Source organism: Podarcis bocagei (assembly GCF_964188305.1).
Source record: "Podarcis bocagei genome assembly, chromosome: 12".
In the NCBI taxonomy this organism is placed as follows: Eukaryota; Metazoa; Chordata; class Lepidosauria; order Squamata; family Lacertidae; genus Podarcis; species Podarcis bocagei.
Window position 1 is genome coordinate 38,178,536 of NC_138137.1, and position 14,615 is coordinate 38,193,150.

The following is a 14,615-nucleotide window of genomic DNA, read 5'->3' on the forward strand; positions in this document are numbered from 1 at the left end:
AGATTGTTTGTTCATTTTACATCCCACCTATACTCCAAGGAACTCAAGGTTTCGTACATAATTCTTTCTCTTCTCCCTGCCATGTGAGGTAGATTTGGCTGAGGAACCGTGACTGGCCCAAGGTCACCTAGTGAGTTTCATGGTTGAGTGGGACTAGAACTTTGGTCTCCCAGGTCCTAGTCTGACACTCTAACTGGAACACACAACACTGGAAGGGAGGGAAGGAAGGAAGGAAGGAAGGAAGGAAGGAAGGAAGGAAGGAAGGAAGGAAGGAAGGAATCCACCTTTTGTTTGGCTTCTCCACCAGAGGACCCCCCCCCAAACTCCATAGGATTGTACATTAAATATGGTCAGAATACCTACAGACCAGCAGAATTGCTTGCTAAAGGTGTAAAGGGAACTGCTGTACTGCCAGTAACATGGATTCATATCTTATTTTCCTTTTTTCTGCCCACTTTGCCACCAATCTTGACATGATTTACATCACTTTTTATTTTGCTTTAATCCTACCGAGACTGCTCTGGGACCAGATAAGCCCCCAAATTGGCTTTTCCAATGGTAATATTCCATGTTACTTGTTAAATACTGATAAGTAGTGAAAAGGTATAAAATAACCAGATTGGAGAATATATTTCAATTAGTATAAATCTTGTATCTTGGAAGTTCCTCCTGCAACCCGCTCCTTGGGATGATCTGTTTATAAAATGGAATTAGTTCTTCCAGTTATAAACAAGATATGTGTAAATAAACCCTTTCAAATTCTGGCTTCTAATGAAAAAGAAGAAGAAATCTAATTTGAAGCTGCTGTAAATATTCATTGATTAATTTCATACCAAATAAGTCATTAAAAATACCTGATAGATGGAGAAACTAATCCTTTCTGGAGAGATGGGGAAAACCAATTAAATCTGAGGCAATATGAAAGTTAAAATGAGACAGACATAAGCTTAGTTACAAAAAAAAATATTTGAAAGATTTTTAAACATGGCCAATTGCTTGGAGTGAATGGAATGTGCAACGTTATTTGGAAGAAGCAGAGGAACTGTCTTGTACTGAGTCAGATCATTGGTCCATTGAGCCCTACACTGTGTTGTCTATATTTACTTGCGACAGCTGTCCAGGATTTCAGACCCAGGATCTCCCAACCCTACCTGGAGATGCCAGGGATTGAACCGGTAACTGGGTGCATTCTCTGCCACTCAGCTACAGCCCTTCCACTCTGTCCTCTTACCCCTTTTAGTGCTATTCCAATGTGATCCGGAAATGAAGATTATTTTTATTTGAAATTTGCAAAACAACAACATCACTTCCCAGATATTTGACAGGTGCTGCCAGTTTTTTTTTATTATTTCATTTTTAACTTTAATGCCACCAATGTGCATGGTGAGCTAACCTAGACTGTTGCCCCCACCACAAGTCTAATGAAGTCAAATCTAATTGAAGTATAATGAAATCTCTCACCCTCAACACTCAGGACAGCGGTTCTCAGGGTCCGCAGATGTTGTTGGACTACAACTCCCATCATCCCTGAGCTCTGGCCTTGCTAGCTAGGGGTGATGGGAGTTGTAGTTCAACAACATCTGGGGACCCACAGGTTGAGAAAGGCTGACTCAGGAGCTGCTGAACTCCTCCTTCTACCTCTTTTGCTCACCCACCCGTGAGTCTTCAACCATCCATTGGGAGCCATGAGAAAAGTATATTTACCAGTGCTCCTGGCACCTGACTTCCTACAACTGATTTGCTGCCATAGGAGGCCCAAGAGAAAGGCTTTCCATGAGAAACGATATTTCCCAGTGCTCCTGGCACCTGACTTCCTATCATAGCAGCACCAATGGGAGAACCAACCTTCCTTGCTTCCTTCCTTCTCCTGCCGCCAGTGTTGCAGCAGTGGCAACAAGGTAAGCAGTGCAGCTGAGCATGAGTTGGAGACTCATAGGAAGGGAAAAGCTTCTGAGTTCTTCTCCCAGTTAGAATCTAGGCCAGTTTGGGATATATTAATAGCAAATTATAAAGCCTGGCAAAATATAATGGCAAAAGGCTGCTGCTTCTGTGCTACACTTGAAGAGAATGGCCCCCTTGTGCTCTTTCCCAAGAAGAATACAACATACCAGCAGAAAGAGAGAGCATGGCTGCAAAGTGGGCCTTTGTGCCTGGCATAGGATACTGGCACCAGAAGTGTGTGCAAAGCTCGGCTTCTGAAGAGCTGCCCCCTGCTGCTTCTGCCCCCTGGTGCTTTCCTTCCATAAAGCTGTGAGCTCTTCCACAGCTGATGCTTCTTCTAGGCAGCCTCTTCACTGCTTTCCTCGGCACAATTCAGCAGCCATGCTGGTGGCAGCACACAGGCAATGTAATGACAGTGTCCATTGCAGATACACTTCCAACTCCTTCCTATGTGTGTCGGTGGGATTTACTGACAAGACAAGCCCTCTTCAGGCATAGTACATGGTCCAAAATGTGGTGAAAGGGGCTCTGCATTTAGCCCAAACCCTAAAGCCATTCAGCTTCTCCTGCCCCTCTGTGTTGACCAGGGCTTCTGATGTGGGAGGTTTTCTATATGCATAATTTAGAACTTGGCAATTAGGGTTCCCTACATGCTCCCTATATAAGTTTCCAAGATTTATCTGGTATGCAGAATTGTTTCCACTTTTGATTCCAAATTGAGGATGGCATAAGGCTACTGTAAACACACACACACACACACACACACACACACACACACACACCTCTTAAGGCAAAAACAGCAGTGAATGGGTTTAAAGTGAATGGGGTCTCTACTATTCCTTACATTATTGATTTTCTTTTCTGGTGTTGTTCCTTGCAGAGAGTGAATCTATCGTTCGATTTTCCATTTTATGGCCATTTCCTACGTGAAATTACTGTGGCAACTGGGGGTAAGTGGCTTTCTACCCGTTTCACTTTTGAATAATCTGACAAGAGTTTCAGATATTTTAAATCAGGTTTCTTAAAAGAGAGAGAGAGAGAGAGAGAGAGAAAGTGAATTACGGTAGAGCTTGAAATATCCAAAATTGGGTAGGCCAGATCACCAGTTCATTCAGATTCACCCTGTCCTCTGTGTCAGCAAACTGGTATAAATAATCCTTACCATGGATCAGAAAATTTTATTAACATTTTAAATAAATGTCTTCTCTCTACACCTTTCCTGGCCCCTCACTATTAGATGCATGGTGGGAGAGAGGGAAAGGGAATTGCTGACCAATAAAGGCCGTGTGCTCATATCACACACTTCATTTTCCCATCATTTCATGATTTGCAACTACTGTATATAGATGATTGTTAACATGTTGAAAACTGCCTTGAGAGGTTTAATCCTAAAAGGTGGTCTATAAATATATTAAAGTGAATAGATTTAATTATAGGAAGACTTTGACCTCTTCATTCACTTTTGCATATGAACAACAATCCATCAAGCCACTTAGAAATGCATCAGTTACACTGCTAATTGGCTAATAGTTTGCTGTGAATGGTTGATCTATTGGCAAGTGTTTCAGTTCTGAAATGGCTGGTGCATAGGGTCAAAGTAGACATGGAACTAAGCACAGAACTTGCATTTATTTATTTTTTAAAATAAACTATTAATTTTAGGTGCAGGGTGACAATTTTCATTGGGTTCTATGCATGAGGGAGAAGATTACCCGTCTGCTCCCCTCTGCAGCTAAAGAAAATCCTCCTAGGGCTTAGAAATAGGAGGGAGGTTATCGCTGATGCCAAAGGGAGCTTCTTTCCTATGGCATATAAGGGCTGCAAGGGAGAAAGCTGTTACACCCGCAGTCCCTGCAAAAACCTGCCCTCACTTGCACTTGCTAGTAACATTCTTTTAATGACACAGCAGCATGTGATTTGCTTTGAACCATGTCTAGTTTGCCCCATAGAAGACTGTGTTTTGTGTAGGCTGTTACAACGGCTTTTCTTCCTTTTCTACAATGAGGATTGCTGTTCTACCATTAAAATAAAAGTTGCGCAAACCACTCCCTGTTACCAAAGCAGGACACCCACATGTACGGAAAGATACATGGGGTTGCCAATTATGTATGACCATCTTTGAAAAGGAATATGGGAGGGGAGAGGATTTTAAATCCGAGCTTTGTCATTTAGCTCTTTTAAAATGGAGGAGTAGAGAGGGAAAAGAGGTGTTTCTGTAAAAGGAAGGGAATGGCTAACAACAGACCTAGGAGGGGATAATGCTGGGGTTGTGTGCTTTTAATTCATCGCAAGGTTAGTAATGGAGGGAAGAGGTTGATGCATGGGCAAAAAAAGGATGGCATAGATACTTAGGAATGAAAGAGGTAAAAGTGTCTGGCACTCCTTCGCTCAACCAGACACGCAAACTCTCGAGATGATGAGATAGGTAGGCATCACCAACCAAATATAGAAAAAGAAATATCCTGTATTATTCTACTGTTTGTCCAAGAAAAAAGAAGAAACCTTTCTCAACCTTTCTCAATGTTCTGAGGGCATCCTATGCAATCCCCAGCATGTGTGCAGGCAGATTCCTTCCTGCACTTTCTCACTTGTGCAAACCAGAGTTTGTTGTTACATCAGAATTGAGTAAATGATGGTTCGCCTCTAAACCAGCATTGGAATCTCTCTTAAAGCATAATTTCCAGTTGTGCTCTGGAGGCAAACGATAGCCCTCTTAACTAACAAACACACACCCCTCAATGCAATTGCTATTGTATGCAAAGTTAAAGGACCCCTCGATGGTTAAGTCCAATCAAAGAAAACTATGGGGTGTAGTGCTCATCTCGCCTCAGGCCAAGGGAGCCAGTGTTTTTCCATAGACAGCTCTCCGGGTCATGTGGCCAGCATGACTAAACTGCTTATAGTGCAACAGAACACCGTGACAGAAGCCAGAGCGTGGTACCTATTTATCTACAGAATAAATGCAGAAGTGGTACCTATTTATCTACTAGCACTGGTGTGCTTTCTAACTGCTAGGTTGGCAGAAGCTGGGACAGAGCAATGGGAGCTCACTCTGTCGCACGGATTCAAACCGCCAACCTTCTGATCGGCAAGCCCAAGAGGCTCAGTGGTTTAGACCACACCGTTCCCTATTTGTATGCAGAACAGGAAGAAGGACTGCACATCCCCATTGCTCTTCCTGCAGACCCCTCATGTTGGAGGTCAAATTTCTGCAGCAGGGAGCCTGCTCTGCTGGAAGATCATGGTTTTTAATTGTGTGGGGAGCCTACCAACAGAGAGCAGATTCTCCACTGCAGACATTCAGTCTCAGTCATGTGGGAGGCTATGGGAATATGGAAAAGGGTGGAAATCATGTGCTCTCTCCTCTTTTCCCCTTCTCTCCCATCAGGCAATGGTATTCATTTTGGGGGAGTGGGGGAGAGAACAAGTGACTATGGCTTATGTTTTGTGAAACACACACATAAAGGAAAACTGTGCTTTTAGTGCAGGCGTGTCCAAAGTCCGTTTTGGGGGCCTAATCCGGCCCACGGATTGAATTAATCCGGCCCCCGTGGCAGTATATGTCCTGGCGTAAAATCCCCCCAAAAACTCAGCAACTTCAATCCTAAAAAAGGCTCAGCAATTTTGGTCAGCCCTCACACATGTTCACTTCATCAAATCTAGCCCTCTTTGAAAAAAGTTTGGGCACCCCTGTTTTAGTGAATCAATAAGAGTGCCAGAGGGACGATGATGATGATGATGATGATGCTTTAGTCACTTTACTCATAAAAATGACCCAAAATGATGTGGCATGCCGGAGGGTAAAAGAGGAAACATGCACACCTGAGGCATCACAACAGTTTTGTAAGTGGCTATGTGTGACAGTGTGAACCAAGCCATTGCTTGTTTTTTGAGGACTTCCAATTTTTATCATGTCAACAAAGAGTTTGTTGCTTCTCCTTTAAGGGGCTCAAATGATGCATTCTCCTTAAATATCACAGTGCTAAATTGCAAGGAGCTCCGTCATATCTATAACAGATCAAGAAAGCCAAATTTTGTTTTTTTACCATTTATACAACATTTGCATTTCACTACCAAGCAGTCTTGAATGATGATTTTTTGACCCTCAATTAATATGAGAGAGAGAGAAAAAAAGAGAGAAACTCACATGGGTTGGCTTGAGCAATTAGCATATCCTTTCCCTCAATCCATGTTTTACCAAGGTTACTTGATTCATGTCTGTGAGGTAAATCAGTTTGCACTGCCATTATTAGTATAATTAATCAAATCCTGTTCTTCTAGAGGTGGATATCTGTCATGGGGGAATTCCTGTGTATGCTAATTCTGGTACCTAGGAAACCACGAGAGGCCTTCCAGCTCTCTGATGATAGAAAGTCTTCCTGACAGAACATTTCAGATGTTTTCATTTAGGAGAGAAGAATATAGCATTGGCAATGGGCTTAGAAGTCAGGTGTGGGATTGGGTTGTCAGAGTGGCGGCAGAGATAATGGAAAGCAGCAAGAATATAGGGCAGTGTATAGCGTGTTCACGTGCCCCCCCTTTCAATAACACTGTTTAAAACTAAATTGGACCATCAAATCTAATCTTGCATTAAACCGGAATAGCACTTTTCAAATGTAAGAGGCTAGTGAACCTAAGCAATTGTTTTGGACTTGGAGGAAGGTGTCTGAATATTGTCTTATGACAGGGACCTGTGGTTCTCCAGTAGTTGTAGGACTCCAGTACCCATCAGCCCTAGACATTATGGTAAATGGTCAGGATCCTTCCCCAAACTGATACCCTCCGGATGCTTCGGCCTAAAACTCTCATCAGCCGCATGCTGGTTGGGGCTGAAGGGTATGTAGTTCAAACCATCTGAAGGGTACCAGGTTGGGGAAGTCTGGTTTAAAATGTGTACAGGGCAATTCTTTATCTGAAGATGTGGGGTTTTCACTTATTTTTATTTTTATTCTTATTATTTCTATACCTGCAGATCTCAGAGCGGTTCACAACATAAAATTGCAACATAAAAGACAAAAAATGCACAATAAAAACAAAAACAAAGGAATCCCCCTTCCCACAACACATTTTAAAGGGTGTTAGATGTCATTCAGCCAAAGGCCTGCTTAAAGAAAAGTTTTGTCCTGCCACCTAAAGATATATTATGAAGGCGCCAGACAAACCTCCCTGAGGAGGGCATTCCGCAAACAGAGAGCCATTGCAGAAAAGGCCTGTTCTCATGTTGCCACTCTCTGGACCTCACGTGGAAGAGGCACATGAAGAAGGCCCTCAGAGAATGATCTCAGGGTCTTGGTAGGTTCATATGGAGGGAGACAGTCCTTGAGCTATTGTGGTCCTGAACCTTTTTAGGGCTACCTCTAAAAATTAATTGATTCACTCTTCTTATGTTTACATATGAGAGGAAAAAACAAAAGAAATGAGCCTTATCTTTCATTTTAGCGTTTGCATGTATATATCACAACAGGGATGATCTTAGAAGACACTTGTCCTATTTTCTCTCTCACAGGAGGAAATTATTACAACAATATAGATTTTGCAAGTTTCAGTTTATATTATTATTATTATTATTCAAATGCCAGATGAATTGAGGGCACCTTTAGAGTTGATCAAAATGTTTTAGTCATCTGGTTAATCACTTCAGTGTTGTAGTCGTAACTCTGTGATTAGATCCCGCAAATTGTTTTGAAACACCTTGCCTAATGTATTCTCCTGCCTGCCTGATAAAGGAAAGAAGTGTTATGATATTGGCAAACCGTGGGTGGCATTTTTCTGTCATATGGGCTGAGAGTACCTCTTACGGGGGGGGGGAGCACTAAGCTGGCTGGACATAATCAACAAACATTTGCAAGCCTGAAATGAACTGTCAGGAAGAATAGAGGGCTTTCCCACTTTCTATTTCATTATTAACCATTTTGCAGTCATCTTAGATCTTAAAGGTCATTTGCACTTAACAGAAAACTCTCTTCACTTATTACCTACTTTAGAAACAGAATGAAGGCTGGCCTTTCAGCAAAAGCAGATTTATCGCCACACACCCCTGCAGCCGCCTCCAAGGATTATATTTAGATGCCTACATTATTGCTGTTTTCTCAACAAACACATCTGCAGCATTATTAGGTTAGGAAAAAGAGGTTGGTGGGACGGACTGCCAATATCCTGATGCAAAATGTAGCTCGTGACTTTAAGCGGGGGGTACTGTATCCTTTTCCCCTTCTCCCTTGTTTCTTTTGTTATAGCTTCAATCTTTGCCAAATAGCTTCTTTTGGTGATTCCTGCTCATAGCTTGTTTGTTTGTTTATAAAATTGTTTATTTATTTGATATTTTTTTTACATTTATATCCCACCTGTCATCCAGGAAACCCAAGGTGACTTGTAATTAAAAACAACCAAAAGCTAGAGCTATTATTATTATTAGTTTGAAATCTCTTTACATGCACTATCCAAATTATTCTGACATCACCTCTGGGAGGATAGACTTAACTCCATATTGAGATGGAGAGATAGCTTGCCTTAACGAGACTGTGGTGCAGTTTGAACTGTGGACTCCTCAAAACCAAGCTGGATATTTCCATAGTAGAGCTGCAGCCAAGCGTTCTTTGAAAATGTTCTCTTTGGCTCTGTTGGTCAGGCTGTGAGTGCCATGGCTTATGTAGCCAAAACAGCACTGTTCACACATAAGAAGGGATGTATCAGCAATGGTGGGGGTTTTTTTTTGGGGGGGGGTAACTGAAAGTATGCAGAAATACCAGACTTTTTTTAAAAAAGAAAAGTCATAAAAGGGGAGGGACTCAAAACGAAGAATGTGCCAGTGGGCATGGAATACTGACTGTGAATGGAAATACAGGGAGGGGAAATCAAACCGGGTGGCTGCCATAATGAACAACAGCATTCTGTGCTGCCACATTTTTTTGCAGGAATGCCTCTTATAATTCGTGGATTTCAAGACATCATGCTTTACTGAAATTCAGAAAGGGGTTTCCATTCCAGTTACTGTAAATAATTGTATGCTGACTACAGCTTTAAAAAGCATTGGAGCCTATCCCGGTCATCAGTTCTGAAAAATCCAAAAGATAGTTCATGAAGTCATTCGTGTGTCTCCTACTCAAGTTTAAGGGCTGAACTGGAAGCACCAGCCTAAATCCCTGTTTTGTGGGAAGACATATAAGCAGGCACTAGATGAGTAGCTTCTCGAATAAACCCCACAAGGAAGCAAATAAAAGATAGTCCCTTTGTTGGGAAGTGAGCAGAGAGATTCTTAAGGAGATACTGAGCGGGAGGTTCTCATTATACTGGCTACGAAAGATCCGTGGAAAACCCCTTAACCTTTTAAAGCCCTTGAGGAATGTCTTTAGTTTCGGTGGGCAATAAATACAAAAGAGGTTTTGGCACTGCCCTCCCCCAGTCCATTACCCAAATGTGATGGGTCTGTAGCGTCGCCTACACTCCATATGTTTTGTGAAGTTTCCATAGTAACGCAGCTGAAAATTGACAAACGAGACCCAGTCTGATCAAAACAGTGTCTTGCCCGGCAGGTAAAGATTAAAGCAGATTTTTAAAGAAAACAAACACCCCTCCCAGCATAACTGTTATCAACCTTCTGCAGATACTTTGTGTAATGCAGCAGCCCACTGAACTAACTTTATAAATAACACAAACGGAAACCTCCAGCATGTCTCTATACACTTCTTCATGCTCTGGTTTCCCCAGCTGTACAATTTAGCTGAAATTGCTGCGCCCTGCAGAAGTGCTGATGGTAACCTGTGTATATTCTGTGCTCATAGACTATGAAAACTTTGTACCAATGTAACCCAAATTCCATTGCAAAAAAGGCTGAAGTTTGCAGCTTGCCTAAACCTGGAATCCTATGCACCTGTGTCTGGTCCACTGAACAGGCAATAAGAATTTCTTCTGCATAAGCATCTACAGCATTTGCTGTAATTAAACAGTTCTGCACTGATTTGCTGGCATTTGCATAATTCTGGTCCTGCTAGCCCTGGACAAGAGCTGTGCACTAGTATTATGCAGCCCCCTTGGGAAGTTTGCTAAAACACTCCAGCTTGTCAGATGCCGCCAGGTGTTTCCCCACATACTTCCGAGGCTGCAATCCTATTTTTAAAAAATAAAAATGCTGGAAGGTAGCCCTCATTGAGCACAGTGGGACACACATCTGGGGGAAGAAAGAGGAAGAAAGCTGAGTTTCTCAGGATGGTTGGTTTTGCACCCAGGAGCCATATGCATAGTTGTGGAATTGCAGAATGTGCAAAATTCCTATTAACTGCTTTCATAGCACAATATATATATATATATGAATGTGGCACAACTAAGTTTATAACTGCTAACTACTACAGTAGGGAAACTGGCCCTCTAGAGGATGTTAGACTACAACTCCCATCATTCTCCCATTAGCCATGCTGGCTGAGGTTGGTGGAAGGTGGAGTCCAGTAACATTCAGAGAGCCACAAGTTCCCTTTCCCTGCCATACAGTGTCCCACAAGGCAAATCCTTCCATGTTTCCGCACCTATGCACTTTCCCCTATTGCTTCCCCCATTATAGAGATGTTGGGGAAGGGAAGTTTCTTTCCGCTTCTATTCTGCCTTTTTAAATGCATGCAGCAGTCCTAGGGCATAGACTGTTGGCACCTGATTAAGAAATCTTGCCAGACTTAAGCAGCTCTAAATCTTACCAGTGCATGGAGGTGCATGTCTGGGGATCTTGGCTGTTTTCACACACTAGCAACACATCCTCTATCCATGATATTTTATCTGCACTATTGGAATAAAATTCAGGAACCAAAAAGTCAAATTGAAAAATATGACTTTTGAGCCATCTGGCCCCAAAATGGCAACTAGACGTTTCCTTTTGGCGATTATAACCCTGGGTGAAGAAGCCATTTGGCACCTAGCTTATGTATCCGAGTTTCTAACACTGGTCCCCAGCCAGCACATGCTCAGCATCAGCCGAAAGGATGCAGGGGATGGCTTGGCCCATTATTTGTGTTAGCACCTGGGGGAGTGGGCTGACCCACACATTCATGCACAGTAAGTCCCACTATGTGAGACCATAGTTCAGTGGCGAGAACAGACCTAACTACCTTATATTGAGTCAGACAGTTGTCCCCGTTAGCTCAGAAAGGTAACCATCAGAACACAATCTTCAATGTGGGGATGTTGGGCAGTGGAGTATATTAAACATAACTGCCTAATACTGAGTTATATCATTCATCCATGTGGTTCAGTACTGTCTACACCAAAAGTGGCTAACTCCCAGTTCAGGGGCCTGATCTAGGCTCCCAAACACATTTTTCTGGCCCCAGAAGACTGCACCAATTTTAGTGGAGGTGGCAATGAAACCTGCATTTGCCTTCATTACTAAGCCAAACCATGGCTTAACTCCAGGTAGCGTAGCCACAGCAGGACTGGGGAGGAGTGAAGTGGCTGCAATTTTCACTCTGGTTGACCCACCGGATTGCATATTCTTGCTTGGCCAAGATTTGGCTTTGCGTTACTTACGAATAAGTCCTGTAAATGGATATACGGTAGGCTTTTTTCACTGACTCAGAGGCTTTGCTTCGTTCTCTAAAAAAGAGGGAGAAAAGATGGAGCCTGGACCTGGACGACTGTTTGGTTGCAGAAAAACTGACTCTGTAGCTCAAAGCCACGCAGTATCTCTTTTCTGTGGATATTTGCTGGATTTCTTTTTGAAGAAAAACACACTGCTTTATTGAAAAAGCCTGCTTTGTACCTTGTTCTGAATAAAGCTGGGGAGCTTCAGGTTTGTTAATTTGTTGTTGTTGTTTTTCCAGAAATGTTCACATCTGGGGTCTTGTTTGCTGAGATACGAGTGCCCACTTGTGTAGAAACATCAGAGGTTTCTGAACATTAAATTAAAATAACAGAGAAGGTAATATCAGAATAGCACACACATTCCCTAATTAACTTGTGGGCATGACTGAGAAAATAACATGTCACACTGTGTGAAGTTCAGTTTTAAACAAACTAAAGCCACAGGAGAAGCTTAATTAGAAGAGGAACTCCTTTAAATGCCTAGTGAAAGCCAGCAACCACTGAATGAGCGAGAGGAGAGAGAGAAGAAAAGAGACGAGACCTTTTTAGAAGAGAACGTATTTGTGTATTTATTTACATAACATTCACAATTTATTTTAGAAGGGAACTAATTTATTTAATTTGTTTGTCAAGTTGTATCCCAGCCCCCCTCTACGGAATTCATTTTATCTTTAGAATGCAAAGAGATAAAGTTGCCCCTTTTATATGTGTTTGATGCATTCATTTAATGTGCGTAGGGTTTGGGGCTGTGGCATTGCATTAGCGGTTTCCACCCCTAATCACTGTAAGATCTTAAAAGAGTACTGGGACACGAGTGGCGCTGTGGTCTAAACCACTGAGCCTCTTGGGCTTGCTGGTTGTAAGGTCAGCAGTTCAAATCCCTGCGACGGGGTGAGCTCCCGTTGCTCTGTCCCAGCTTCTGTCAACCTAGCAGTTCTAAAGCGTACCAGTGCAAGTAGATAAATAGGTACCACTGCGGCGGGAAGGTAAGTGGTGTTTCCGTGCGCTCTGGTTTCCATCATGGTGTCACGTTGCCCCAGAAGTGGTTTAGTCATGCTGGCCACATGACCCGGCAAGCTTCCTCAGCCTGAAAGCGAGATGAGCGCAGCACCCCATAGTCACCTTTGACTGGACTTAATCATCCAGGGGTCCTTTACCTTTACTCTAGTTCTATCATTTGATTGTAGCTGTGGCAGCAGCATCAGATATTCATTTTTATTTATGTATTAAATTTATATACCGCCCTTCATCAAAAGATCACAGAGTGCTGGTTCACAAGATAAAAACACAAATAAAACGTTAAAACAGAAACAAATAAAACACCCCCCCCCGGGGGGAAAAACATTTACAAAGTTGTAGAATATTAATCAGCCAAAGGCCTAGTTGAAGAAGAACATGTTTGCCTGGCGCTTAAGCATAGATAAGGAAGGTGATTGGATGAACCTCCCTGGGGAGAGCATTCCACAAACGGGGGGCCACTGCAGAAAAGGCCTGTTCTCGTGTTGCCACCCTCTGGACCTTACAGGCAGGAGACACGTGAAGAAGAGCCTCAGAGGATGAATGCCGAGTCCAGGTTGGTTTATATGGGGAGACATAGGTCTTGAGTGTAAAAATGGGTAACTTCCTAAACAGATACAGTGGTACCTTGGTTTACGAACTTAATCCGTTCCTGAGGTCCGTTCTTAAACCGAATCCGTTCTTAGACTGAGGCACGCTTTCCCCAATGAGACCTCCCGCCGCCAGTGCCCTTCCACCGTTCATAGACTGAGGTAATGCTCGCAAACCGGAATACTACTTCTGGTTTTACAGAGTTCGTAAACGGAATAGTTTGTAAACAGGACTGTTCTTAAACCGAGGTATCACTGTATTATTATTTTTAGATAGAAAAATATCAGTATATGACATAAACAAACAGTATGCCTAAACTAAGTGGTAGAACATGAGCCTCTTAATTTGAAGGTTGTGGGTTTGACCCCCACTTTGGGCAAAAAAATCCTGCACTGCAGGGGGTTTGATTAGATGACCCTTGGGGTCCCTTCCAACTCTATGATTCTATTCTATCACTCAGTGCTAGTCTGGATGCTGCAACTCCAATTCCCTAATTTTGAATGTCATTGGGATTCAAGCTGTTTTATGGTCAAGGACCTGTCAGAACCTTTGTTGAAACATCTGGGAAGAATTTGGAGCATTAATTAAAATGGGCTTTGCTGTGAATACCATTTCCAAATCAGCAGGCACCCCAGTGTCACTTACAGTTAATTCTGCAGCATTTATCCTGTACATTTTTAGAAAGTAGTGGAATAGGAAAATTCTGCACTGTAACCATTTTGTTGTTATTTGCTGGTAGTAGTAGAAGTCTTCTCTTCTTCTTCTTCTTCTTCTTCTTCTTCTTCTTCTTCTTCTTCTTCTTCTTCTTCTTCTTCTTCTCTTTGGTGATCACTCATAGCCGAGTAAGATTGTCTTCCATAAACACGGTTTTAACAATGAGTCCGTAAGTAACTGTGGAGGCCAATTCTGGATCTACACGTCCTTCCACAGTGGGGACATTGGTTTCCTGGCGGGAGTTGATCACGGTGTGGATTTGTCAAGTGTGCCTACCTCTTAGCATGTTTCTCCCTTGCGTCCTGAGTTCGAGCATCATCAAAGTCCATGACACCTTTGGTAAAGGCTGTTCTCCAACTGGAGTGCTTGCAGGCCAGTGTTTCTCAGTTGTCAGTGTTCGTATATTTTTTAAAGATTTGCCTTGAGAGAGTCTTTAAACCTCTTTTGTTGACCACCAGCATTACACTTTCCATTTTTAAGTTTGGAATAGAGCAGTTGCTTTGGAAGACGATCATCAGGCATCAGCACACATGACCAGTCCAACAAAGTTGAAGTGGTAGAAGTAATAATTGCTGATGTTGATGATACTTGGTTTGTTTGTTTTTTAAAGCCCTATTAGAATCCTGACAATATACCCATTTACTCATCAGAAAGTTGCACTGAGTTTAATGGTATTTCCTCCTAAGGAGGTGCATTGCAGCCAAGAGAGAAGCGGTGCAGGGAGAGGAGCTGGGACTCGTAAGAGGCGAGAGAAGGAGGGACCAGTCTCGCTTCCTTTCCCAATCAGT

General features: G+C 42.6%; 1 protein-coding gene across 2 annotated transcripts in view; it reads left to right on the plus strand.

The window, feature by feature from the left end:
* Positions 1 to 14,615, plus strand: part of PLXDC2 (plexin domain containing 2) — a 236,174-nt gene that overhangs the window by 138,530 nt on the left and 83,029 nt on the right. For both annotated transcript variants that reach the window (XR_014000682.1, XM_081163229.1), the window contains exon 4: positions 2,822 to 2,891. Coding sequence is in view for 1 of the 2 variants with exons in the window: in XM_081163229.1 (XP_081019355.1) it covers positions 2,822 to 2,891 (70 nt within the window). In the remaining variant the exon portion in view is untranslated. The remainder of the gene's footprint in view (positions 1 to 2,821; positions 2,892 to 14,615) is intronic.